Here is a 27,714-nt window from a genome sequence, read left to right on the forward strand (position 1 = left end):
GAACATGATCACATGAATTCTACCTAAGATGAAGCCAGTCAAATGTGTACGGTTTATACCAAAGGTCAACACAGAAAAACCGAGTAATAAAATATAATGGGTGTAAACAGGCCCCTGATATTCAAAGGAGTTAAATGTAAGTGAAATCCAATTCACTGCATGACCTTCGTGGAAGAGGACATGTTGATATTGGATTTATTGGGTAGTGTGAGCCCAGATCTCAGAGACCAACCTTATCAGTATCTTCCTGTGAATCTGGGCCCTTTCAAAATGAGATCTTTCAAAAACATCACCTGGAAGTATTATATAGGATACAATGTAAAATATAATGCACAAGTACTGGACCCAACTGCTTGTCTGCCGGTAAAAGAAGGGAGGAGGGGTCCCCTTTGTTCAACTAAAAAGGCTATTCCGGGAATCATGGAACCTTTTTGAACAAAAGCCGGACAAGACGCAGATAGAGATGGGTACGAACTGAAATACGAACCAAAATTAAGCACAAACCAGGCCGGTTCGTGGTTTGCGAACTGTGGTTTGTCAGATCCCATTTCTGACAAACCGCCATGAACTTTAGGCTAGTTCGTTTGGTTCGTTTTCTGGTTCGTAACTGCAGAGAGCCTGGTGCCAATCAATCAATTTCCTAGGCAACAGGGGATGGACTTCCTGCAGACCCTCTGCTGGCCTGGAAGTGACCTTCTGCTGACCCAGAAGTGACGATTTTCTGACCTGGATGTGATGTTTTCACAAACCAAAGGAACCTGTTCCAAAACCAGGGACAGGTTCGTGAAAGTTCGTGGTTCGTGAAATTTGATGATGAACCACAAACTGCATGATTCATTTTTTTCCCGGTTTGTGCCCATCTCTAGACACAAACACTAGCAAGAAAGGGTATTGGGCAAGACTGAGTGAAACAGCTGGCTGGATCCCATATCTTCATCGAAGGGGTACAAGACTGCATTTCCCAAAATGCCCGCTGATTCTTGTGTCGTGATTTTGAATCAAAAACAGAGGCATACATCAGTCTTACCCACCCTCAATTTGTTTTTAGAGTCTGTAGGAAGAATTAAGAATCACTCACCATCCCACCCGCATTTCTGCAAATTAAAATGTGATGTGCATTCTTTCAGGTTGGACGGAAGCAAGCCCAAGACAGTGACCCATGCAAAATGGTGGCAAGCAACCTTGGCAAAGATAGCTAATACTGATGCATCTTTGCACCAGGTGGCACAAGGCCATTTAATTTCACTTGGTGCAGAGATGCAGCAGTTGCCGTTGGCAAGGAGGAAAGGCCAAGGCAGAGACACAACAGGCCGCCTCTTGGACTCCCAGAAGCCTTGAGAGAATTCATTTCTCATTGCACATGTTGGCAATTAGTGGAACAAGGCTATTGAGTGGATTACCTTTGCCTTCCTTATAAATCCATGCAAATTCTTCAAAGAGCTTCCTCCTGTGGTACATGCTAAACAAAGAAGCTGAGGAGAGCTCCTAACAGGTTCATTTTCTCCAACTGACTCATTTCGGCTAATACAAATATTGAGTCTGGCTGTAAAGTACAGTGGTTAAGAAAATACGGGCGTGTGTGTGTGTGCAAGCCTGTTTTGAATCTCCTCTTGGTCACAATTTACTGGTAGCCTAAGACAAGCTTCTATTCTCCTGAATTTATAATACAGATGGGGGGGGGGATAATGTCACTGGTCTACCTCGTAGGGCTGTTGTAAGGTTTACAGAAAAAATGCCAGTGAGATGGTGCTCTAGAAATGTAGGTGGCAATGTTGTAGGTGTAGAAATGACAAGGGCCGTTTCCACACGGCTCCCCGTGGAAACGGCCAAGGTGGGCTGGGATTGGTAGGTGGTAGAAAGTGCAGTGAGGTCATAGCTGACTTATGGTGAGCCTTTTCTGAATACTACGGCAGGATTCCCAAAAGTTGGAAAAAAATATGAAGAGGCAGCAACTTTACATTAATCCAGAATAAAATACTCTGACCTTGTGAACAGGGAGATTTCACTCACAGTGAAAACAGATTTACAGTTAACCATGATTATTATTTTTATTTTTTTACCCAGAGTTAACGTCTGGTTGGGGTTCGTTTGGGAAATCATTTACATTTTTTTAAAAAAAATTCAGAGTAAACAAGAAGAAATTCTGTGGAAGCTGCTGGCCGGACTCCAGAGACAAAGAGTTTCAGGATGACTAGACGTCAAACAAGAACGTTCAACCGCAGCCCATACAAATAGTGACATTTCCCCAGCTAGAGCAAGAGGAGGAAATTGCTGGGAGAAAACAAAAATGATTGATGAAGTAATACCTAGAATAGAAATGCACTACAGATGTGGCTATATGGAAGAATGGAATGGCTCCTGTGGCGCATTTGTTATAGTGAAATGTGCAAAACTATTTCAGACTCTCAAGCCACCAACAACTGGTTTTTTTTGTCACATTCCAGAAAAGTGTTTCCAATGCATAGTCCTTCCAGGGTTTAAAGCACTTCACATGCATTATTTTAGAAATCCTTACAACAGGCTGACAAGGTGGGCTGGGATTGGTGGGTGGTAGAAAGTGCAGTGAGGTCATAGCTGACTTATGGTGAGCCTTGCTGGGGTTTTCAAGGCAAGAGACTAACAGAGGTGGTTAGCTACTGCCTGCCTCTGCAACCCTGGTCTTCATTGGAGGTTTCCCATCCAATTACTAACCCAAGCCAACCCTGCTTAGCTTCTGATGCCCCGTACAATGGCGCGGGCAGCCTCCCAGCCACCCGTGCTGCTGCCACCAGCTCCGCAGGACAAGGGGCATGTGGCAAGCGTGCCCCCTGTCTTGCTGCCCACGCGCTCCCGGGGCTGGCAGCTGCGTCCGGCGCCCCCTCTTTGGCGGCACTGGGGGCAGACTACCCCCCTGCCCCCCCCCATCGATCCAGCCCTGCAGGGCACATGTGACTCCAGTTCTGCAGCAGCTTCACTGGCTTCCCGTGGAGTTCCGGATGAGGATCAAGGTTTTGGTTTTAACCTATAAAGCCCTAAACGGACTGGGACCAGAATACCTGAGGGATCGCCTCTCTCCGTATGTACCCTGGAGAGCGCTTAGATCAACAGGAAAACACCTACAGGTGGTCTCCGGCCCCAGGGAGGCCTGGTGGAACTCTCTGTCGGAAGACACTCAGGCCCGCCAAGATCTTGTATCTTTTCGGCGGGCCTGCAAGACAGAGATGTTCCACCAGGCATATGGTTGAGGTCAGCATTTAGATCCACTAAATCAGCCTCCCTGCTGGTGTCCTACCAGTGTGTGTGTGTGGGGGGGGCGTAATATGACCATCTGCCCCCACGTATGAGTAGTGACCCACTGAGCATCGACTCGGGTCTCCACCCCCTCTCTTCTCCTTATATGGGTTGCAAGGAAGGGTGAAAGGAATCTTGTCCCGGAACACCGGGAATTTATGTTGTGGAGCTAAGTTTTATGCCGTTGGATCTTGTGATTCTATGATTTTACTGTTTCATTTATTGTATTCATTTGTCTGTTGAAATTTGCGCTGAGCCCACTTTGGGGAGTGCAGACTATAAATTTAATAAATAATAATAATAATCGTAATAATAATCGTAATAATAATAGTAATAATAGTGGTGGTGATGAGGAGGAGGAGGAGATTGGGCTTGCCTGGGCTATTCCGGTCAGAGGCTGTGATTACGATTTCATTATTGCAGATAAGGGCAGATATGTCCACATTCATGGTTACCAACTTTCAGGTAGGGCCTGGAGATCCCCTGAAATTACAACCGATCTCTAGACTATGAGATCATTTCCCCTGCAGAAAATGGCAGCTTTGAAAGGCAGAATCTATGCCATTATACCTCACCGAGGTCCCTCCCTTCCCCAAGTTTTACTCTCCTTCCCACCGTCCCACCCCAAATTTCCAGGAAATTCCTCACCCATAGTTTGCATCCCTAGCTATGCTTTAGTGAGTTTGTGGCAGAAGAAAGATCTGAACTTCCCGACCCATAGTTCAGCCTCTGAAAGTAAAAAAAAATCAGCCCGCTCCCGTTTCCATTTTGGATTTCCAAGCCCTTGCCATTACAAATAATAGGATAATCCATAGGGTTGCCAGGTCCAGGTTGGGAAATTCCTGGAGATTTTGGAGGTGGAGCCTGGAGAGGGCAGAGTTTGGGGAGGGGACTCAGTGGGATATAATGCCATAGAGTCCACCCTCCAAAGAAGCCATTTTTTTCTGGAGGAACTGATCTCTGTTGCCTGGAGATCAGTTGTAATTCTGGGAGATCTCCAGCCACCACCTGGAGGCTGGCAACCCTAAGCCCGGGCTTCAAGGCCATGTGGAACATCCGTCCTTCCAAAAATCTGGTTTCTAATAAGGTGGTAACTTAGAAACACAAAGCCAGCGGTTTTGTGGTCTCTAGATCAAGTTCAACATGCACATTCTAGACAGGACAAAATGCGCAAAAACACCTTGCAAAGGCCATTTGGGGGGGAACGTGGCTGCGCTACCAGGCAAAAGCTGTAGGACAACATCCCCCTCTGGCGGCCACTGCTGTACAGAACGAGTTTTCAGGGGTTCTCCCCTCTCTCCTCCCCTTGCAAGGAGTTCTTGGGCTGGCCTCCAGGGAAAGCAGAGCTGGGTGGGGCTCCCAGGTGAGCCGGTGGCAGCCGGATAGACAGGTACAGCCAGTCACGTCCTACGCCGCCCATCTGCTCCTGGCCAGCTGGCAGCTGCCCCACCCCTTCCAGCTCCTGAACGTTTAACCAAAAATGTCAGCCAAAATCGGGGGAAGCACCGGAGAAATGGCTGCTTGCACAACGACCATCCAGCCCTGCTGATCCAAGACGGGGAGGGGCAACCCTGTGACTCAAGCCCAGGCTGTCCCCCTCTTTGATTGGAAACTCTGGAACTCTCAATCCTCACCCCCCCCCCCATCCTGTGCAAACATACTGGCCACCTGCGTTCCCCTCTTCCTGGCTCCAACAATGAGACCACCATCATTTGCTGCAAAGCTGATCTGCACAAGAAAAATTCATACTTAGCCCCAGCCATGTGCTTACGAAGCCCACACTCTGTCCTGGGATATGCAAAAAGACGTCTTTAAGCATGCGCAGAGTGCCTGCCCTATCCCACTCACTAATGCCTTCCCTGATGGAATAAGGGGGACAATTTTATCCCATGTTGCCTACAAAGAGCTCAGAGCAGCATATGTGGCTCCCCTCTCCTCCATTTTATCCTCAAGTCACACAACCACCCTGTGAGGTAGGTTAGGCAGAGACAGAGAGACAGAGACTGGACCAAGGTCACCCAGTTAGTTTCACAGCGGGATTTGAACCGCAAAATGCCACGCATGAGCTCAGAAGTAATCTGCCAGAAATGTCTGCATTTTGGAAAACAAAAGATGGCGAACATGTTCTGTTTGTTTATTTACTTCATTTCTACCCTGCCTTTCTCCCCAATAGAGACCCAAAGTGGCTTACTTCGTCCTCCTCTCCTCTATTTTATCCTCACAACAACCCTGCGAGGTAGGTTAAGCTGAGTGTGGCCTAAGGTCACCCAATTAGTTTTTAACAGCAGCGTTCGAAGCCATGTCTCCCAAGTCCCAGGGCAACACTCTAACCACTATCCAACATTTCCTCCCATGGAAGAAGGGATGACTCTTGCCGGGCAAACTGTAGCCTGAGGGTTGTTTTTCTAAAAAGAGAGGTGAAAAAGCTCAGCTTGGCCTGAGAAATATTTTCTCTGCTCCGCTCCCCTTCCCAGATGTTACGGGTGGAGCTGGTTGTGGTTGTTCCGAGGTGGGGAAAGATTCTACACGTGACCTGGAATTGCTTTTCTGTTCGGAGAGGCTGCCTTTGTTCCTGGACTGAATCGCACCACCGAAAGCAAGTTGTAGAACATTCCGCACTCCTTGCCCCCAGTTTCCTCCCTCGAACGCTTTTTCCTGTTGCTAAGGAGGGCTCCTGATTTCTCTCCTCTCTCTGTGCTGTGAGGCTCTCCAGACCACCAAAGAAAACTCTGCACTGCAAGATCTACAAGGAGTCCCCAGTTCTTTCCTTTCCCCCTTATGCCTGGAGCCCCAAAACACCACCTCCATCCCTCTCTGGGTCTGGGGGATGAAATGGACAGCACAGCTTCAGACTACAGGTGGACGATTGCAGTTTGGAATACTCCACCAGAATGCAAAATTCCCTGCAAGTAGAAAACCAGGACAGCAAGCAAAGAGAAGGGGTTAGAAGCTCTCTTTCTCTCCAGTGCTCATTTTCTGTGGGGTTGGAGTTTGGCAGAACGATCAAAGCTGGAATCTAGCATTTCCGCTAGTGCAGTCCCTCCTAGCCTGTCAGGGCTCTGCCACTTCATTGCCACCTGCATGTGTGGCCTAAGTTTTAATATCCCTACAGGAAACGTCAGAAGAATGCAGCAGCCGCTTCAGAAGGGATGCCCTGTCCATTCCCCCTTAAGTTCTGCCCCTTCACTCTGTTCCTCAAAGCCCTCCTTAAAACTCAGGTGAATCTTGTCACCTAACCTTTGAACAGCACGGCTCTCGACTCTTTTTGCCAGCCCCCTTCAATTTCTGTTTTGCTGAGGTTCTTCCCTCTGCCACTTGCTTCCTTTCCTCTCTTTGTCCTCTCCCCTTTCCTCCTGACAGTCAGTTCCTTTGTTCAGGGACTTGCTCTATGCTGACATTCCCCAGGAAGCGTAAACCAATTATTGACAATACAGCAGCAGGAGTCAAATAAATCACTCTGGGAAGAAAGTTTCTGCTGTGAATCCGTTGCCCTATGGACACCAGGTCTTGTTATGTCCCCTGCAGGGTGTTGCGTTCTGCAGACAAGCAACTCCTGGTGGTCCCCAGCCCAAAGGACATCCGTCTGACCTCAACCAGGGCCAGGGCTTTTTCTGCCTTGGCCCCGGCCTGGTGGAACACTCTCCCGCTGGAGATCCGGGCCCTGCAGTACCTGTTACAGTTCCACAGGGCCTGTAAAACGGGGATGTTCCGCCGGGCCTTCGGCTAAGTGCCAGCGGGTGTCCTCTTTCTTCCATCTAAGACCACCACTTCTTCTGGGGCTGCCCTCGGCGATCTGCTATGCCCGTATACGGACGTCCAATGTTTGTTTAAATAGCCAGCTCCTGGACTATTTTAATGATTGATTTTATGTTTTTGTGATTTTTTAATGTATTTTTAGTGTTGTTAGCTGCCCTGAGCCCATCTGTGGGCAGGGCGGGGTATAAATCGAATAAAATAAATAAATAAGAATAAATGATGCTGTAAATCCTTTGCACTCAGAGTCTCTCTGCATGAGACACCTCGGCACGTGTTCGTCAAGTCTAGGAATAAACAATGTTAGCCAGGAAGTGTAATTAAAAAGAACAGAGCCGGCAGAGATCGTTCCTCAGAGGGTTTGTTAATTTCATCCTCACCTCCCCAAGGTTCTGTCAATTTTACCTCTTCAGTCTAAAACCATGTGGGATCACAACAACCAGAGGGCAGTGAGGAATGGAAATGGGCTGGAGCTGCCTTCCAGAGCCGGGCTTGGACCTGGAGAGGTTATAATGGGCTGAAGTTTCCCTTCTGGCATTTCACAGCCCCTTCACACATCTCTGGTGTATATCAAAGCCTTTGCCCTGCCGCCGGCTCTGTCTTTTTAAACTACCCTTCCCGGCTACCATTGCATCTCCCGACATGTATTTTTCACGTGTCAGATGTCTCCTGTAGAGAGACTCTCAGCTTTTCTACTGTTCGGGTGGCTGACTTTTTTGGTTCTGCTCGGGCTCACCGTGCCTTGAACAGCCCTGAAGCTTTGTTGCAAAAGCATTCCCTGACACGGAGAGGAAGAGACAGAGAAGAGCGTCCTGCGAAATTTCTGCACGCGAAAGGCAGAGGAATCCTGCCTGGGGTGGAGAGTTGGCTGCCTGTACAGCACCTGGCACATGGTGGCAGCAAATAAATGTGAAACGGTGGCGGCAGGAGGAGAATCAGGGCATGGGGAGGTGTGATGCCCAGAGGCAAGCAAACAAGCCCGGCTTCTGCACACTGCACACTGTCCACGGCTGTTGCTGATGCTCTTTCCCTGGCTGCTGTGGCTACTGTGTGGTCTGGGCCCGCTGCAGGGGAAGGCGTGTGCCTGTGAGTGGGCTGTCGAGGCCTTGAGCTTGGAGGCTGTTTACTGATTGTTTCCTTTGCAGGGTGGTTTTCTGTCTCTTTCTGCTCTTTGCCTTTTGGTTTTACCTTCCCTTCTTCCGTCCCCTCCCCGGTTTCTGGCTTTGCTACTCCCTGACGCATGCAAACAGTGCCCTCGCCCTAGCTGGCACTCTTGCTGGGCTCGGCCTCACCTGAGCCTCGCCCTTTTCTGCCATGGCTGCTCCACTACTAGGGCCTACCCGCATTCCCCGGTGGATCTCGGCTCACCGCTCCCTGGATAAGGCCTTGCAAGGACTGGCGAAGCTGCAGCAGCTGGTGAGCCAGCCTCAGCTGGGACTCCGAAACAGCCCTCCTTACCTGCCCCACATTTTGCCTCAGACACACCAGCATCTGCGGCTCATTCGGGAACAATCCTGGACTTGTGGGGCCCAGCTCTGGGAGGGAGGATATTTCCATGTCTTCCTCAGCAACCTGCTGGAAAAGATTAAGCAAGCCACGCGGCTTTTCAAGAGAGACAAAGACGAGATCTTCCAAGAGGGTTCAGCTTCCAGGTAAACAAATGAAAGAGGATTTGAGGTTTTTTGTTCACTGCACGGCTCCTGCTACATTGCCCTGACGTGTGTAAGAAGTGTGTTCTATTCAACACCCCAGGGGAAGCTGTTCCAATTGGATTTCAACTTTGCAAAAAGTAACCTGCCCGAATTTTTTTTTTAAAAAAAGGAGCATCCCAGAAATTGCCCTTCCTTAACAAAAAACCTTGAAAAGGCTTGTTCCCCGCACTGTGTGCCCATAATAAGCTGCTGCACCTCTAGTATTTCTGCCTGCCAAGTAGCTCTTAAGATAAAAGATATTCTTTCCAGAAGATTTAAGGTGGAGCTCCTAAAAATACCCATTAGGCTGGTAGTGTCCTGTCGCCAGCACCTACCCTGTCAAAGAGGGGAGATGAGCAGGGCTTTTTCAACAGTGGCCCCCAAATTGTGGGTTCCCTAACCTTTGAAAGTACATTGATCCCTTTGTCTTTTGCATGGATCCCTTTTGTCTTTTTCTGACATTATTTTATTGTAAAAACAGTCATTTCCAGAGGGCCTTGAAACAGGTTCATGTCCCACAGGTCTCTAAAAAGTTCTTTCTCGTGGCTTTTTAAAGGCAATACTCATGCTGTTTTTAACCAGATTTTAGATTTTGAAAATAATTGCTTTTAAAAAAATTATGTTTTCAGTATGCTGCTTCTGAGGTTTTGCTGTATTTCCACTGATTTTTGCATCAACGTATTTTAGTTTAGTTTTAATTTTAGCTGACTGTATTTTCTACTTGCATGTTTATCATAAACAGGCCCTAACTCTCAAGTACTCCTTGAAGAAGAAGGAGAATTTATACATTATATCTCAACAAGTAAATAGATAAGAGGGAATCCTTTAAAATCAAGGGTAGGGGTTTTTTTAACCTTATGCACCCTAAGGGGACCCATACACCAGGACAGTTGACCAAAAAAATGTTAAGATCTATCACAAAATCTGATAGTAGGCGATTTTCAAAGCATATATAAATCATTCAGCAATGCAGAATAATATCATAGACTATTCCTACTACCCTGAGAGACAGCAGAGTTCATTTTATGGTCTCTGTTTTTCATTATTATTAACGACATTTCTTTCCTGCGCTCTCAGTTACTGCTCCAGAGGCAGCTTCCACCAGCAGTCAAAATATAAGATACTAGTTGAAAACTACAGGAGGAGAAAGCTAGAGAATGCATCAGAGCACCAGACTAAGGGGCAGAGATTAGGCAGACCAGGTGGGGAGAGAGCAGCAGAAATCCTGCAGCGAATAAAAATATTTTCAAGTTGGTACTTAAAACTCGTCAGGTTCTGTGTTAAGGGTCTTCAGCACTCCCTGTTGCAGCTGAAAAGGGCTTTTCAGGCAGCTTTTGCCTGCCTCACTTCTGCCAATAACAGCATGTCGGGCCTCCAATGCAAACCTTAGCCCTATTTTTTAAAACTTTCAGAGAGGATAGCCCTATTTTTTAAAACTTTCAATAAGTTTAAGGAGATATCCTTTGACTTCTTTTAGTACATATGTTCTAGAATTGCTGTTCCCTCTAGCAATTAATTTTTCTAAATACAGTACATCTTGTCTCTACGGTACCTGCACGTGAAACACTTAACGGCACTGTGCAGCTAGGGTTGCCAGCTCCAAGTTGGGAAATTCCTGGAGATCTGGGGAGGTGAAATCTTCAGAAACCTGGAGGAAGTGGGGGTTTGGCGAGGGAAAGGACCTTGACATGGCATAATTCCATAAAGTCCACCCCCCAAAGTAGCCATTTTCTCCAGGTGAACTGATCTCTGTGGCCTGGAGACCAGTTGTAATTCCGGGAGATCTCCAGCCACTACCATGGGGGAAGACCCAGGTTCGAATCCCTGCTGTGCCACACAACTGAGCAACACATTGGACCAACCCCTGTCTCTTGGCCCAACTCCCCTCACTGAAGATAAAATGGAGGTGGTAGAGCCACACATGCTAGCTGGCTGTTCTCTGTGGTGCAGCTGGTGTGCCTCATTTAGGACTAGCAAGGAACCAAACACTTTCTTTGCAGGACAAAGATAAATAAACAGAAGAAGAGTTGGCTTCGGCTATCAATCCTTGTGTGTCTGTGGTCTCAGGTGTGAGCTACTGCAAGAACAAGACAGTGTTCCTGTTTGCATCTCTGAAAGAGGGCAAAAGCCTGCTACGTTCAGGGCAGTCACAGAACTTGGGGTGAAGAGGACCCCTAGGTAACAAGAGATTGTGGGATAGGGCCGACGGGTCCACGGACAAGGGAATTTCCCAGAGCAGAGTGTTCCCGGTGCTTTATCGCACTTTATTTAGCTCGGCAGGCAATCATTCTTATCTTCCAGCCGTTAAAAGCTTTCCTTGCTGATTTCTGTAGGACAAGGACAAGAAAGCTTGGTGCCCTCCGGTCAGTTGGCAACCCTGTCAGGGACAAGGCCTCATTCTGCTGGTCTCCAAGTCCCCTCTTGCTGTCCAAAAGTTCCTGTTATTCAAGGCCCAGGTTGGAGCGAGCAGCGGGCAACTCTCCCCACACACCCAGTTGGTTTCTTTGGACTGGGCCGCTTTTCTTTATCAGGGGCGATGGGGCTGGTTGCTTGGCAACCGGAGCCTTGTGCCAGTACCAGGCCTCCGACTAAGGCCTTTTGCTTAAAGGCCTCAGTGAGGCCCTTGACACCCAAAGGAAGGCTGTGTTTCAAACTGGGCTCGCCAGCTTTTGAAGTGGCAGCCTCAGGGGTGCCTGCCTCCAGGTGGAGCCTGGAGATCTCCTGGAATTACAACTGATCTCCAGATGATGGAAAAAATGGCTGCTTTGGAGGGTGGATGCCATGCCATTACACCTCACTAAAGTCCTCAAACCCTGCCTTGCCTGGACTCCAAATTTCCCAACACAGAGTTGGCACCCCTACTCAGTTGTGCCTTTTAGGGTTCCCAACTCCAGGGAACCCAACTCCAGACATTTTCACCAGGGGAACTGATCGCTGACATCTGGATCTCAGTTATAATTCCAGGAGATCTCCACGCCCCACCTGGAACTTGGCAACTCTAAATTTGATCTGCCAGACTCAGCAGATGTCAACATTTCTCTCTAGCCCCTTAGCCATGGTAGGGAAGGAGCCGGGGCTCAGTGGCAGAGCATCTGTTTGGCACGCAGAAAGGCCACAGGTTCAATCCTCAGCATCTCCAGATAAAAGGATTAGGTACCAGGTGATGGGAAAGATTTTTACCTGAGACCCTGAAGAGCTACTGCCAATCTAATTGGACAATACTGACTTTGAAGGACACTTCATGTACGTCCATGTGGTGTAGCATCCCACCAAAAGCATAGGTTTTCCCCAACTAAAGCTTTGTTTGGATTCGTGACATGACTTTTTCCACTTGAAAGATGGGAGTTGTTTCCTTTTTTTTTCAAGAATCACATTTCTGCTTGAAAACAGTTAATGGCTATGGACCGCCATCTTGGGAATTGTAAACTGTAAATTTTAAACTGTATTTATGATTGTCATGATTTGAATGTGGTTTTAAATTGTATTTATGTTTGATGTAACCCGCCTTGAGCCCGTTTGTAGGGAAGGAGGTGTAGAAATTGAATGAATAGAATAGAAATAGAATTAATGACAGCTCGCACCTCCCAAGTTGTAGGAAACCGAAATGTTACATGGCAGCTTGACTGGGGCAGCTCCTTTTGCCTGAGGTTCCCCGACTCTGAGAATTTTTCCAAATTCCGTGCATTGTGGGCAAATCCGTTCAAACTGACATGTTATGACCCACGATATTTGACAGGTGGACTGAGCCCGTGTCCTCTTTCTTCTCTCCTCAAGGCGAAACCTGACGAAACTTTCCTTGATCTTCAGTCACATGTTAGCTGAACTGCAAGCACTGTTCCCGGAAGGGAGAGACCACGGCTGCACATACAAGCTCAACAAGCCAGAGGCACAGATTTTCTGGAGAGAGACGTGGGAAGGCAGGTGAGACACTGACAAACTTTCCTTCTCAATGCTGTGGGAATTCCCTGCAGCTTCCTCTTCCTCTTCCGTTCACTGCAATAGAACCCTGCTCCATTTGGGGTGGGCGGTAGAAGCTGGTACCCCTTGGGGGGCTGGAACGGAGGGCAGGGCAATCAATGGTAGGCAGCGCCAACTAGTTCTGGTTTTGCTCCCATCTTCTTCCCTTGCAATAATAAGACTTATTATTATTTTCATTCATAGTCCGCCTTTCTCGCTGGGACTCAAGATGGATTACAATATAACAACTTTCAGTCCATTAATAAGCAGATTACAAAATACGTAACATCAGATAAGGTTGTCATAGGGTTGGGAAATCCCTGGAGATTTGGGGGGAGGAACCTGTAAAAGGCAGGACTTGGGGAGGGGAGGGACCTCAGTGGGCTATAATGCCATACAATTCTCCCTCCCAAGCAGCCATTTTTCCCAAGGGAACTGATCACTGTGGTGCTGCAATTCCAGGAGATCCTCAGGGAGATTGGCAACCCTAGGCAATCAGTAAGCTGATTAGAAGATATGATGACATTTGAATCTACAGTCCCTTAATTCATAACTGATTCCTGAACAGGTGCCAATTTACTGCAACAACTTTTGGTTTTGCGCTTGCAATAACAGGATAATGCAGGAGACAAATCCTGCTACATGCCCAATCCCAGGTCCAAAAACCCACCACTCACCACTCTAATCCAGTTTATGAGACAAAGACATTGAGGATCTTGATTTGGTCTAGTAGTCTCCATACCAAGATGGGTAGCCGTGTTAATCTGTCTGTAGCAGTGGAAAAGAGCAAGAGTCCAGTAGCACCTATAAGAGTAACAAAATTAGTGGTAGGGCAGGAGCTTTCGTGAGCCACAGCTCACTTCAGTCTGAAGAAGTGAGCTGTGGCTCACGAAAGCTCCTACCTTACCACTAATTTTGTTAGTCTTATAGGTGCTACTGGACTTTTGTTCTTTTCCACTCTCCAAACCGAGAACCCATTTTCCATACTGTGAAGTGACACTCAGGAAAACAACCTGTAGAACTCAAAGGCATTCCCTCCCTCTTGTGTAATACAATCAACCCCAACTAGATTTCACAAGCTGCTGGTTCTACAAAAAAAGACTTTCAATAGGTCCAACACCTTTGTTTTCAGGAGGAAACTATTTTCAGGAGTCTTTGTAACAAAATATGCAAAGTGCCTTTCATTTATTACAAACGGTGCAATACTTTGCATGTTTTACCAGAAGCAAGTCCTTCTGTATGCAACAGGATTCATTCTCACGTGTGTATAGGATGGCAGATTGGACTGAAAGCAATTTGGTTTGAGAGAGGGCAAGAAACTGTATACGTGGAACAGGGTGGGGTAGGAAAAGGAAACGGCAGCTTTCTATTCAACAATTACTAAGCAGCAGGATTTGAGTCCACCTGCACCTTAGAAATCAACGAGATTTTCAGGGTGTAAGTTTTCAAGAGGTTTCTGTCTGAAGAAGAGAGCTCTGACTCTCAAAAGCTTACACCTTGAAAATTTTGTTGGTCTCTAAGGTGCCACTGGACTCAAATCCTGCTGTTCTACTGCAGACAGACACAGCTACCCACCTACATTTCTTTCCATCGCCTTTCTCAGAGCCAGGGATGAGATTAAATAGGGGATTTTTGTTGTCACAAAAGAATGTTTCTGCTACATCAAAATGTCATTGTGAAATGCACATATCTGGATGAATCTTCCGCCTGTCCTGGGTTTCCCCTCTCTTATGAAAGAGAGCGTCCTTCTTCTATAAACGGGAAGAGCGAAATGTCCTAAGTCAAATGGGCATATATTTATTTATTTATTTTAAAGCTTGGATTAATTCTGTTATATAGGCCTGATTCTGAGAAAATGGAAGCTTTAAAGAGACCATTGGGAGTTTGGAAGCCAGGAGTTTACTACATCTGAGAGAATCCCTGATTGAACTATGTTCTTTCCCTTCCCCTCCCGGGGAAGAGTGGGCCTGGACCAAAGGAAAAAAACTCCCTCTGCCGGAAGTGGGTGGGGCAGCCTCAATTAGTAGGACGCTGCCCCATTTGCCCCAAGAGACCCTCCCCTTGATGTTTGGTCCTGCACTTCCCTCCAGCTTTCTAACTCTCCTTCCCAGGTTGTTCTTCATGGTTAGTATTTATTTATTTACAATTATTATAGTCCGCCTTTCTCACTGAGACTCAAAGCGGGTTACACAAGGGTTGCCAACTCGGGTCTCCAGCTTAGAACAACTCTAGGAACTTCTAGGGACTGGGGTTTTGAGTGGTGTATGGCGTCTCTTCCAGTAGCTTAATCAGAAGTGACATCATACATCGCAAGATCCAGAGGAGTTAGCCGTGTTAGTCTGTAGTAGCAAAATCAAAAAGAGTCCAGTAGCACCTTTAAGACTAACCAATTTTATTGTAGCATAAGCTTTCGAGAATCAAGTTCTCTTCATCAGATGCATCTGATCATGCATCTGATGAAGAGAACTTGATTCTCGAAAGCTTATGCTACAATAAAATTGGTTAGTCTTAAAGGTGCTACTGGACTCTTTTTGATTTTTCATACATCGCAAGGATGCTCTAGTAATGCTCCCAGACTCCATGCCTATAGCAGAAGACCTGGTCCCTCTTTTGCCTACAGATCACTAAAAAACCAAACAGCACAGCCTTCTCTTGTCCCTGTAACAGCTGTGTGGCCGGCTGAAATGTCTAGCGTGGAGATGAGCCATCTCTCTTGCCTGCTGTCTGTCCATCTAGCCAGGCACAGCTACGTGGGCTGGCTTCCGCACACACCCATTCTGCCACATCCAATATATATTGTATTAGAACACCAGCAGAGGATCAGGGGCCATCTAGTCCAATCTTCTTTCTTCAGCAGCAACAGAAGTCTTTGGAAAGCATCTACCCTCCAGCATCTAAAGCTCAACAGATTGCAGACACAATGGTTCCATTTGGCTATCGCATCTTAGATCTGTTGATGAACCTACCCTTTGGGAATTTATCTCATTCCGTTTTTTAAAAAAGCTGTCTCCGCTGCTAGCCATGACATCTCCTGGTGGTGAATATCATAAATCAACAATCTTTTTCTTACTTGGGGCCCTTCAGAAATGTCCTGTCCCTCCCAGGGCGTACCTGCACCACAAACCGAACTGGTTTTATAGTCATTTCGTGTCTCCAGAGAATCCTGGTAGTTCTACAAAAAGTAGTCTAAGAGAAATCACCAAACTACAGTTCCCAGGATACTTCGGAAGAAGCCCTGCTGGTTACACTGATACATACCCACTAGGTTTGATGCGCAGGTATTCCTTGTATCAATATCCTCAGGTCCATTCTCTGTTTAAAATACAGTCCTGTCAACCTCTGTTCTCCAGGAGCCTGGTTTCCTGGTCCGAGTTTCAAGAAGGACTCCATCGGGTGCACCCCATAGACCCTGGGCCAATGGCCATCGCCTTGAGGTCCACCATAGACCTCACATGCAACGGGCACATCTCCGTATTTGAATTTGACATTTTCACTCGCCTCTTCCAGGTACATCCAGGGAAAGCTTGGAAATGTGGATGTCTGAATTATTCCCAAGGTTGAAAATTTTTCAGGACTTCTGAGCTCTCAGGTTTAAAAGAACCCGAATGTTTGGAACATTTTGGCATTTTAAGAAAATCCGGGGGGGTTGTGTGCGCACGCACCTGGACGCATGCGCGTGTGCGGATGTGAACTTGGAAGCCAAGTTTTGTTTTGAATATGGTGTTCTATGTTTTTGTTAACCCCGGTTCAGGATCTATCAGTTCCAAATCTGCAGGCAGGGTTCACTATTTAAGCTGTTTCTCTGTACTGCCTGCTGATACTGATTTCAGCTTGCTTTAACTGCTGAGCCTTTGATTTATTGATTTTGCTGACCTGAAAAACAAAACATAGCAGCTGAAAGGGTTCCCATTTTTATCTTCAGGAAGCACTTGGGGTTGGATTCAGCCAGTTTTTCTGCTCAGTTTCACCGTATTCCCCTCCTTACTGTGGCCTCCATCCCACATGGATTTTGTCCATGCAAGTTCCATGATCCCCAGCGTAGCCTTTTTGGATGGTCAAAGAGTACCCCCTTGTTGGGGTGTGAGAGATTAAAAAGGTATAAGTAAGTGAGGCAGCAGAGTTTGGTAATAGCGCATTGGAAATAAGTAGACAGACTTCTGTGGTTTTAGCTCTATAAAAATACTTTTACTACATAACAAAGAAAAAGGGTACATTTGGTAAGAAAATAAAGAACAGGCTAAATAACTACATCTTGATGGCTAGACTAGGAGCTTAGAGAGAGAAACTTAGTCTTAGAGACTAGGGCCAAACTACAAGGGACGAATGACACAGGTTGGACACTTGTCAGCTTCCCTCAAGTTTTGATGGGAAATGTAGGCAGCTTGGCAGAATGAGTGACAGTTGAGAAGTCCCATTGGACAGCAGCTGGAGAGCCAAGCCGTAAAACCAGGATGCCTACATTTCCCATCAAACCTTGAGGGAAGCTGACAAGTGTCCAACCTGTGTCATTTGTCACTTGTAGCTTGGCCCTAAGACTGAGTACAGAGAGGACTGAAACAAAGAGCAATAAAAATAAATGTTGCTACTAGCTAAATGCCGCCCAATAAACTGGCTCCTCCGACAGACAATCCTAGATTCCTTCATTAAGACTAAAGACTCCTCTTTCTATAGCGGGAACCTTTACTGAAGCTTAAGTGGTCCTATGCTAACTAGCTATCTGACTAAACAAACAGAATAACAATTTAACTCTTTCATGACTGAACATAGGACACTTGCAAAAATCCCAACACCCCTCCTCCCTTTTACACTAGCGGAGAAACGGCTTGGATCCTTCCCTTTGCCTGCTAAATTCCATGGAGTCTCTCTGCACGAGACATCTTACACAAGGACACTCAAGAGTAGGGGGATGCAGTGTTAGCCGGGAAGCAGAGTTTAATTTCACTTTCACCCCTCTGCACAGCAGAGATCGCTTCTCAGAGGGTTTGTTAATTTTATCTTCCTCTTGGAAGCGGAGGTGAAATTGACAGAGCCTTAGAGGAGGAGGAGATGAAATTAACAAAACCTCTCAGGAGCCTCTTTGTAGAGAGGTGAAATTGACAGAGCATTTGGCTCTGTCTTTTTAAACTACGCTTCCCGGCGAACATTGCGTCTCACTACTCTTGAGCGTCCTCGTGTAAGATACTTCATGTATAGAGACTCATTGTGTGTCGGGCAAAAGAAGCGCGGGCAGGCTTTTTTTTTTTTTAAAGAAGGCAATCCTTTCTAGTAATTTCTAGAGTTACCTCTTAGTATTTTGAAAACAGCCTTTCAACTAGTTTGGGATCTGCGGGTTTCACAGACGGGACTGACTCAGTGGGCTGCTTCTGGAACGGAGTAGGTTGTTGCCCCTGCTTCATGGACAGCTTTTGTACAGAGATGCTCGTGCATTTATTGCTGGAGAGATGCTGACCACGGGACAGGATGTGGCTTATTTAGGTCAGTAGCTCAAGGCAGCCAAACGTGGGCGGCAGGAGGCAGGGCGTTGGGGGGTGGGGGTCAGCAGCTAAAAGTGGAGGAGCAAAGTTTCCGTTGATGACGAACAGCAAGGAAGGCCTTGCTTTGATTGCAATGCTTTGCTTTCTTGTACCAAGGGTTGTTTTTAACCGAAAGGTACATGAAAAAAATAAAGGAACTGTCTATACAAAAAAAAAAAGTGAGGTGTCTGACAATGGCCAAAAGCTGATTGATCTGCTGTCAGCGAGTTGGGAATGAAGTGGCGTTCCCCCCTCCCGAGAAGTCTCCGGTTCCTGACCAAATTCTCCTAACTCATCTGCTAGTTTGGCTAAAACCTCCATGAATTCTTGATCTCTTGGTCCTTTACTTTCAGAGTTTTTATGCTTTTATTTGTTATATGATAGACAGAAGTCCACCAGGTGAGGCTTTTTCCTATTCTTGTGCCTGCATGAAGGGGAAAGCCGCACCAGTTGGATTGTTGCCCCTCACATAGCAGATAAAGGTACAGCAGCAGTGCCACAAAAGAGAAACCCCCCCAGTGACAGGTGTCAAGCACAATTAGAGAGAGATCTTGCTGGGAACCAGGACTGGTTTTACCTCTTGTTGGTAGGTTACAATTTGTGCAATCTCCGATTTGGACATAACCTGAAGCATTTTCAAAGACAGGTCTCTGAACTTCTTTTTAAAGCTGCTTTTTGTGGCATTAGTTCATTGCCGCCAGCATGTGAAAATAGCTCTCAAACACTTCCTGATCTGCTTTTCCTTGTAGCCGTGGTCAACACTACTGAAGAACTGGACGTACCTCGCAGTGACGCACCCCGGGTATATGGCCTTCCTCACTTACGATGAAGTGAAGGAGCGACTGCAAGCATACGCCAGCAAGCCCGGCAGGTGAAGCAAAGCCTCTTGCTCTGCTCTTCAATAACAGTATCCCCTTAGCATTTGTAGAGAGAGCTTTCAATATTCAGAGCACTTCATATCTGGTGGTGGAGAATGCCTTCAAGTCATAGCTGACGTACGGCAACCCCTGGTGGAGTTTTCATGGCAAGAAATTAACAGAGGTGGTTTGCCATGGCCTGCCTCTGCAGCCCTGGTCTTCGTTGGAGGTCTCCCATCCAATTACTAACCAAGGCTGACCCCGCTTAACTTTATTATCATCATCATCATCATTATCATTATTATCACTATTATCATCATTATCATTAACACTAACAACGATGATAACGATAACGATAACGATAACGATAACGATAACGATAACGATAACGATAACGATAACGATAACGATAACGATAACGATAACGATAACAATAACAATAACAATAACAATAACAATAACAATAACAATAACAATAACAATAACAATAACAATAACAATAACAATAACAATAACAATAACAATAACAATAACAATAACATCCTGCCCTCCCCGCAAGCGGCTTCAGGGCGGGTTACAACAGTAGATATAATACACAGAGATAAAATCACAATAATTTAACACAGCTGTCTAATAAAACACCTGCTCACCATATAAAAAACCATATAGCATCTGACAGAGGTGGAGGTTCAGCTTGACCACTCATGGTCGCTCATATATGGGGGGTAGATGGTCAAATACCGCCCCTACAGACATAGGGGAGACCGGGAGAGAGGCTCATTTGAGATCTGAGATGTGACGAGATCAGGCTCACTTGGGCTATCCAGGGCCGTTTCCAGACGGCCCCCCGCCTCGCGACGTCGCGCAAAACTCGCGCGAGAAAACGCGATATTTCGCGTTTTCTGCGCAACGACGCGCGACGACGCGCGACGTTTCGCGAGGCGGGGGGCCGTCTGGAAACGGCCATCGTTAGGGTTTATTGATACTTATACATCTCAATATACATCTCTCCTATGGCAGGGATCTTTATATATCAATATTGCTATATCTATTGCTGCAGTAATCCTTGCTGCAGCCCTGTAAGCTAGGTTGGTATTTTAAGCCCATTTTGTAGAAAGAAAGCTGCAAGAATGGTTTGCCTGAGGCTACTTAAAGATGAGATTGGAAGCAACAAGTTGCTCTGCCGCATCACCTCTGCCTTCTGTGGCACCATTCCAACACCATAAACACACAAGGAAGTATTTTTCTTCGCAGCCTGGCACACCTACTGCCCCTTCCTGGCTTCTTGAAATGCTGCCATGGTCTTCTGAACCAAATCTGACCACATATCTTAGCACCCGTTATTAGGTTCAGAGTACAGCAAACCGGGTCGGGTCAGAACCCAGCAGGATCTTTTTAAAGCAGCCTTGAAGATAAGATAAAATGACTAGCCCAGTGAACTGTTTCTCAAGCCCGGAGGCTCATATATGATTGTGCTAGCCATGTGGGACACAGGGCAGGGGAGGAGGGAGGGAGAGAAATACCAAGTTACAATTCCTCCTGTTCGTGGTCGTCTGTGGGGGATTCTCACTCGGCGCAGGGGACCAGGCCATGTAGCAAACCAGAGTTATAAGGCCTGGCTCTGTAGGGAGGAAGCGCAGGGACAAACTTGGGAAGGTGGGGGGGGGTCACACAAGAAGTAATTTAGCTACAAAAATCAACCAGTGGAAAAGGTGAGTGGTACATATTGGAGAGACTGATCTCGTCAGATTTTAGCGGGGTGGGCCTTGGTTAGTAATTGAATGGGAGACTTCCAACAAAGACCAGATTTACAGAGGCAGGCAATGGCAAACCACCTCTGTTAGTCTCTTGCCATGAAAACCCCACCAGGGGTCGCCATAAGTCAGCTATGACTTGAGGACAGGATTTCATTTCATATATTGGTACTGTGAAGCTGAGAAAGAGTTTTTTAAATTCTTCCTCTGCAACTGGCCCCATATTGTGCCTATCTTCTTTTCCCCCACTGGTGATTCAACACAGCTAAGGGGGGTAAGTTTCATTCAGGGAAAGACATGGGGGAAAGAGGTGGTCCTTTCCAAACAGCCCCGATCCATAACCTCCCCCCAATTCCACACGCATTATGGGCAATCTAATCACCGATCTCCAGTGTCCCCTCCTAAAACCAGCCAACTCAAGATTGAGGGAAGTCCAACAAGGAATTGCTTCGTCCTGAAGCACGCCTCAGCTCCCTAACTCTGTACAGATTCTATGACGGGCGAGTATTTTGAATAGCTGTGATGTTTGATTTTTAAAGTACGGTGAGCACATTTAGTAATTAAGAGTCCTTTCCCTTTCAAGAATTTCCTTCCTTGCACAGCACACAAGCTTTGAAAATCAGGGGTTTAAAGGGCACAAATAGTGTCACCTCCTGTGGTATAGCGCCCCCTGCAGTATCTCCATAAGACTGACTAACCTGCTTTTTTTCAGCTACATTTTCCGGCTCAGCTGCACCCGGCTGGGCGAGTGGGCCATCGGCTACGTGACAGATAAGGGGAACATCTTGCAAACCATCCCACAAAACAAACCACTCTTCCAGGCGTTGATTGACGGGCACAAGGAGGGCTTGTAAGTGATGGGGCGCAGCAGGATGCAGGGTTGCCAACCTCCAGGTGGGGCATGGAGCCTTCCCAGAATTACAGCTGATCTCCAGACTCGAGAGATCAGTTCCCCTGGCAGCTTTGGATGGCAGACTTTAAGACATTATGTCCTGCTGAAGTCCCTTACAAATTCTGCCCTCTCCAAGCTTGGAGTTGGGAACCCTAGCAAGATGGGGAATAGAAGACACGGCTGGAGGCATCAGTTTTATTTATTTGTTTGTTTTGCAACAGTTGATTTTTTTTTCATGAACTCATACTATAACCCACTTTTGGAACTGATATGTTTTAATTTCCAACAGTTCTAAAACTTCTATTGAAACATTTTTTTGTTATAAGACATACCATGTCAAACAACTTTTTGTCAAGCATTACATGCAATAGAAGAATAACTTGGCAAGCAAGACAAAATCAGGTGTTATGTAACTATAAATAGAAAAGATTTTTTAAAAAAAATTTAAAAACTGCTTTGAAAATAAACTCCAAGGGATAGTGTGTGTTTTAAACACGCTAAATCGTTCAACGAAATGGTTTGTGGCATCTGAAATATTAATGCAGTTCTTGTGGCGATACAAGGAATAAAATGTGGTAGCCTTTAGGGTGTCGCAAGTCTCTTTGTCATTTTGGTTGCGACAGACTAACGCAGCTGCTCCTGTGGAGTTTGACCCCAAACTTGTTTTAAATCTTCTTGATAATATGTAAGGCAGCAAAGTGTCACCTTCCCTAATTTATTTTTATACCTTCAACATATGCATACCCCGGAAGTACGCTTGCAGGGCTAAGAAGAATTACTCCAGTCTAAGCTCCTTGGAATCAATGGGCTTAGAATGGAGTAACTCTGCTCAGCTTTGCACTGTTATTGTCTTTAGATTATAGTAAAGAGTCCAGTAGCACCTTTAAGACTAACCAACTTTATTGCAGCATAAGCTTTTGAGAGCCACAGCTCTCTTCATCACATGCAATGAAGAGAGCTGTGGCTCTCGAAAGCTTATGCTACAATAAAGTTGGTTAGTCTTAAAGGTGCTACTGGGCTCTTTACTATTTTGCTAGTACAGATTAACACGGCTAACTCCTCTGGATCTACATCTTTAGATGAACAGGAACCAGTGCCTTTCCCCCATCATGAAACATCTCACTCCACTGAACACCGACTGATCCAGAAGTCAATTCTAACATGGTCCTTCTCTCTTCTTGCAGCTACCTCTATCCAGATGGGAAGAATATCAATCCAGACCTGACTGAATTAATGGAGGCTTCATCCCAAAGCAGGATTCAAATCTCACAAGTAAGTCCTTCCTCTGTTTTTACACTCACTCAGCCCTAGGCCAAGTTCCCAAACTAGGGCGGGTGGAGATGCCGCTGATGTCGGGAACACCCAAGCCATTCCCCTTTCCCAAGCCAGGCTCATGCCGTTTTGGGGAACTTAACTGGGGGGAAACTGGATTTTATATTGCTGTGTGTGTGTAGGGATAAATCAACAGTTGGGAGGGGAAGGAGGTAATCCTCATATGCCCATGTGCTGAGTCTGCAGTGCAGATGCTCTCTGAAAGTGAAACTCGGCTAGAAAATGGTGTGCTTCCCAAGTTCCCTTCAGGTGCGCATTTATAATAACATAATAATGACATTCGACTTGTATACCGCCCTTAAGGACAACTTAATGCCACACTTACAGCAGTTTACAAAGTATGTTGTTATTATCCTCCTGACAATCACCCTGTGAGGTAAGTGGGGCTGAGAGAGCTCCGAGAAGCTGTGACTGACCCAAGGTCACCCAGCTGGCTTCAAGCGGAGGAGTGGGCAATCAAACCCGGCTCTCCAGATTAGAGTCCTGCCGCTCTTAACCACTACTCCAAACTGGCTCTCCTCTCAGTGCATTTGAAAGTCCTCTTCCCATTTCCTCTTCCTCTCCGTCTCTTCTAGGAACAGTTTGAGCTGTATTGCCAGGTGGGCTCCACTTTCCAGCTCTGCAAGATCTGTGCCGAGAATGACAAAGATGTTCGGATCCAGCCGTGCGGGCACTTGCTGTGCCACAGCTGCCTCAGCACATGGCAGGTGAGCTCCTGGCCTAGGGGCGGGACTGGCCCTTTGAGTCCCCTGGTGAGTGCTGAGGGCCGCTGGCAGCCAGAAGCTAGCTAGGGTGTGTAGCAGCCCTGCTGGGTTCTCTTGGCGTAGGCCCCATGGCTGAGCTGACTCCCAATCCAGCCCTGTTCTGGCCACTCCTGGCATTGCTATTTAGATCGCTCCTTCACTGATTAAGTACCATCACACATCAGTTCTCTTTGCACCTTTGAAAATATCAGTTAATTCTACATTCAGTGTCAGTGGGATGACATGGTATCGATCAATGCCTGATCTCATCAGATCTCAAAAGCTAAGCAGGTTAGGTACTTGGATAGGAGCTTACCAAGGAAGATGGGAGTTGCTGTGTGGTGGAAGGCAACGACAAACCACCTCTGCTCCTCACTGGTTTGGAATGCCCCTTGCTGGGTTTGCCGTAAGTTGGTTGCGACATATGCTGTAGCATAGTGGTTAAGTGGTTGGGCTGTGAATCAGCACTCTGCTGGTTCAACTCCCACTTCTGCCATGAGCTCAGCAGGCGACCTTGGGTAAGCCCCTCCTCTCAGCCCAGCTCCCCAGCTGTATGGTGGGGATAATGACAACACTGACTTTCCAGGCATATGCTGCTGCTGCATAGTGGTTAAGTGGTTGGGCTGTGAATCAGCACTCTGCTGGTTCAACTCCCACTTCTGCCATGAGCTCAGCAGGCGACCTTGGGTAAGCCCCTCCTCTCAGCCCAGCTCCCCAGCTGTATTGTGAGGATAATGACAACACTGAGTTTGTTCATCTCTCTGAGTGGGGCACTAATCTGTCTAGAAGGGTAGTATATAAGTGCAGTCATTATTGTTGTTGTTGTTCCACATTCTCCCTTAACTCTTGCCCTATTTTCCTTTTCTGTCTATAGCCAAAAAAAAAGTGTAGAGACTGCAGCGTGTTGACTGTTTCCTTTTAATATTCCTACTAAAATATGCTCATGCAGACCACAAAAAACGGTGCATTTGCAACTGTGCACCAAGGTTCTGTGCGCTTGTCAGGCTGAAAAAAGAGTTGCAGGACAGAGAAGGAAGATAAAGTATAGAAGGGAATCCGAGTTCAAAAGCTAGAGAGAGACCAGCTCTCTCTCCCCTTTGCCTTGTGCCGGGTGGGAGGAGGCCGGATCCTAACAGAGCCCTCTGTGTCCCACCCCCCAGCTTTCTGAAGCTCACACCTGCCCGTTTTGCCGTTGCAAGATCTGGGGTCACGAGGACATCCTCATTGACCCCTACAAGGAGGAGAACCCTGGCCTAGAGGAAGAGGATGATGAAGGAGATCTGGAGGATGTGGAGTCTGTGCTGCAGCAGCTGGCGCTCATGCGGAAAGGAAGTGGGGTCAGTATCTATGGTAGGAAGATTCTCTGGGAAAGTCAGTAACGCTAGGAAAAGTGGAAGGCAGGAGGAAAAGAGGAAGACCTAAAATGAGATGGCTGGACTCAATAAAAGAAGCCACGTCCTCCAGTTTGCAGGATCTGAGCAAGTCTGTTAATGATAGGACGTTTTGGAGAACTTTCCTTCATGTGTGATGGCACATAAGACACACATACGGTATGATGGAGAATGGGGAGGGAGGCGAGGTTAGGGGAAGAGAGGTGGCCATGACTGGAGAAAGTGTGCTTGGAGTGGGGTGGGGGAGATTTGGACTGATTCTGTCGTTTCCCTCCAGGTGCAGAGTCCCATTTCCTCTCCACACCTGGACGCTGAGTTGCAAACCCCTCCGGTACCCCCTCGGGTAAGCCGTCCGCAACAGCCGAATAATTCGCCCCTCCCTAATCCTGCCTATCAGGTGAGTCGCACCTGCAAGCTCAGGATGCAAGAGTGTCTTGAAATGCAGGTGTGCCAGGGAGGATGGGGGGGGGAGTCTTTCTGCAGAGCAAATTGGAGGGTGTGTCTTGCAAGATTGTTGAAATAAGACGGTTTGTGGAAGCCAAGTGCTTCAGTGGAAAATGTAGTATAGGCAGGACATGTGGCTGTAATGCCCAGAGTGCTGTATGGATGTCTCAGTGTCCCTGGGACTGATCCCTGCTGAAGAGAGCGGGTACAGAGCAGTGATGCAGAGGCTGTGCTATGAATGAGAAAGCTGCCAGTTCGAATCTCATTATGAACCTGTTAGGTGAACCTAAGCGAAAGAGTCTCCCATTCTTTGCCAGTGCACGGGCCTACCTTGCGTGGCTGTTGTAAAGACTGCTATATGGTGACGGATGTAGAGCGATAGAAATAGTACATTTATTCTCCTTCCTCTGCAGACTGCCTCCTCCACCCATCACTGGCTGCAGCAGCGCCCCTTGCCTAACCTCCCCCAGGAAAGCCCACATTCTTCAGTCCCGTGGGATGCCGCTGCTGCCCCTCTGTTCGCTGGGGGTCTGCCAGAGCCAGAGCAGCCGAGCTGATGGGGGCCAAGATAGCAGAGAGACAGGTGAGTAAAAAAGACGGTGACGTTATTTAGTTTGGTCACAGATCCAGAGGAGTTAGCCGTGTTAGTCTGTAGTAGCAAAATAGAAAAGAGTCCAGTAGCACCTTTAAGACGAACCAACTTTACTGTAGCATAAGCTTTCGAGAACCACAGCTCTCTTCGTCAGATGCATGGAGGGTAAGAAGAAATGCATGGAGGATAAGAAGTTTCTTCTTACCCTTCATGCATCTGATGAAGAGAACTGTGATTCTCGAAAGCTTATACTACAGTAAAGTTGGTTCGTCTTAAAGGTGCTACTGGACTCTCTTCTATTTTGTTATTTCGTTTGCTGATCGATCAGGCAAAGCTTTTAGCTGTGAGCTGAGGCACACTAGAGTGGTAAGCTGCGGTACTGCAGCCCAAGCTCTGCTCACGACCTGAGTTTGATCCTGGTGGATGCCGGGGTCAGACAGCCGGCTCAAGGTTGACTCAGCCTTCCATCCTTCCAAGGTCTGTAAAATGAGTACCCAGTTTCCGGGGGGTAAAGTGTAAAGATGACTGGGGAAGGCAATGGCAAACCTCCCCATAACAAAAAGTCTGCCAAGAAAACGTCGTGATGCGACGTCCCCCCCCCTCCCCCATTGGTCAGTAATGACTCAGTGCTTGCACAGGGGGCTACCTTTACCTTTACCTGGGGCTTATAATTCTGAGCAGAACTGCGTGGGATGGCTCCCAAAGTAGACAAAATACAATGCAGAGGTTGTGCCAAATGGCTTAATGAAGCGTGGAAGAGGGTTGCCAGACCAAGGTCCATCTAGCGGTTGAAGGAAAGAGTGCAGCGGGATGCAGAGGAGGAGGAGGATAAGGAGGACAGGAAGAAGAAGAAGAAGAAGAAGAAGAAGAAGAAGAAGAAGAAGAAGAAGAGGGTGCTGTCAAGTTGCAACTGACTCATGGCAAACCCTATCCATGGGCATTCTAGGCAAGAGATGAGCAGAGGTGATTTGCCAATGCCTTCGTTAGCATCCAAGTATGGACCATGGTTGACTCTGTTTAGCTCCCAAGTTGAAAGGAAATCTCTTGGATCGTCAGAGCCTCGGTTAGCCATGCAAGAATGTGCAAGCTTTCAGGTAATACATGATGCTTCGTCAAAACCCACTGTGATCCATGAGTGGCAAGTCTTGGGCAAACCACAGTCCCCTGGCGCTTCACTGATTATTAGATTGCCCTTGAAATGCTGCCCTAAACTCTTTGCAAGCCAGGGTAGGGGGGCAATTGTTATTCGATGTCATTTTTGTCCTACTCATTTTTTCTTTCTTCTTTATAAAACTTTGGAGGCTGTCCACAAAAGATGGAGCCAATTTATTGTTTAAAAGACTGTGGGGCCAGGGTAGCAAAACCCCCAGAGATACCCAGTTTATTAACTTTTGGGGGGGCTTCGGAACATCCTATGGCATGGTATTATTGATGAGAATGGTGTTGTGCTGGCTGTGGCCAGCAGGAGGCAGCAATGCTCTAGTGATTGAGTCTGCTGCAGATTTTAAATTTTCATTTGCAGGCA

At 46.9% G+C, this 27,714-nt stretch overlaps 1 protein-coding gene across 4 annotated transcripts in view; it reads left to right on the forward strand.

Moving 5' to 3' along the window:
* The first annotated feature begins 8,262 nt into the window (after positions 1 to 8,262).
* Positions 8,263 to 27,714, forward strand: part of CBLC (Cbl proto-oncogene C) — a 29,361-nt gene continuing 9,909 nt past the window's right edge. The window contains exons 1-10 of one of the 4 annotated variants that reach the window (XM_054999234.1): positions 8,263 to 8,675; positions 12,489 to 12,635; positions 16,022 to 16,178; positions 18,934 to 19,055; positions 21,508 to 21,645; positions 22,872 to 22,959; positions 23,595 to 23,726; positions 24,962 to 25,099; positions 25,431 to 25,550; positions 26,011 to 26,180. In XM_054999234.1, the coding sequence (XP_054855209.1) occupies positions 8,338 to 8,675; positions 12,489 to 12,635; positions 16,022 to 16,178; positions 18,934 to 19,055; positions 21,508 to 21,645; positions 22,872 to 22,959; positions 23,595 to 23,726; positions 24,962 to 25,099; positions 25,431 to 25,550; positions 26,011 to 26,154 (1,524 nt within the window). In that variant the 5' untranslated portion in view covers positions 8,263 to 8,337 and the 3' untranslated portion in view covers positions 26,155 to 26,180. Of the gene's footprint in view, positions 8,676 to 12,488; positions 12,636 to 16,021; positions 16,179 to 18,933; positions 19,056 to 21,507; positions 21,646 to 22,871; positions 22,960 to 23,594; positions 23,727 to 24,922; positions 25,100 to 25,430; positions 25,551 to 26,010; positions 26,181 to 27,714 lie in introns of all 4 variants that reach the window. The other 3 variants (XM_054999235.1, XM_054999233.1, XM_054999232.1) reach the window with 3 other exon arrangements.

Source organism: Eublepharis macularius, chromosome 15, assembly GCF_028583425.1.
Source record: "Eublepharis macularius isolate TG4126 chromosome 15, MPM_Emac_v1.0, whole genome shotgun sequence".
Taxonomy (NCBI): domain Eukaryota; kingdom Metazoa; phylum Chordata; class Lepidosauria; order Squamata; family Eublepharidae; genus Eublepharis; species Eublepharis macularius.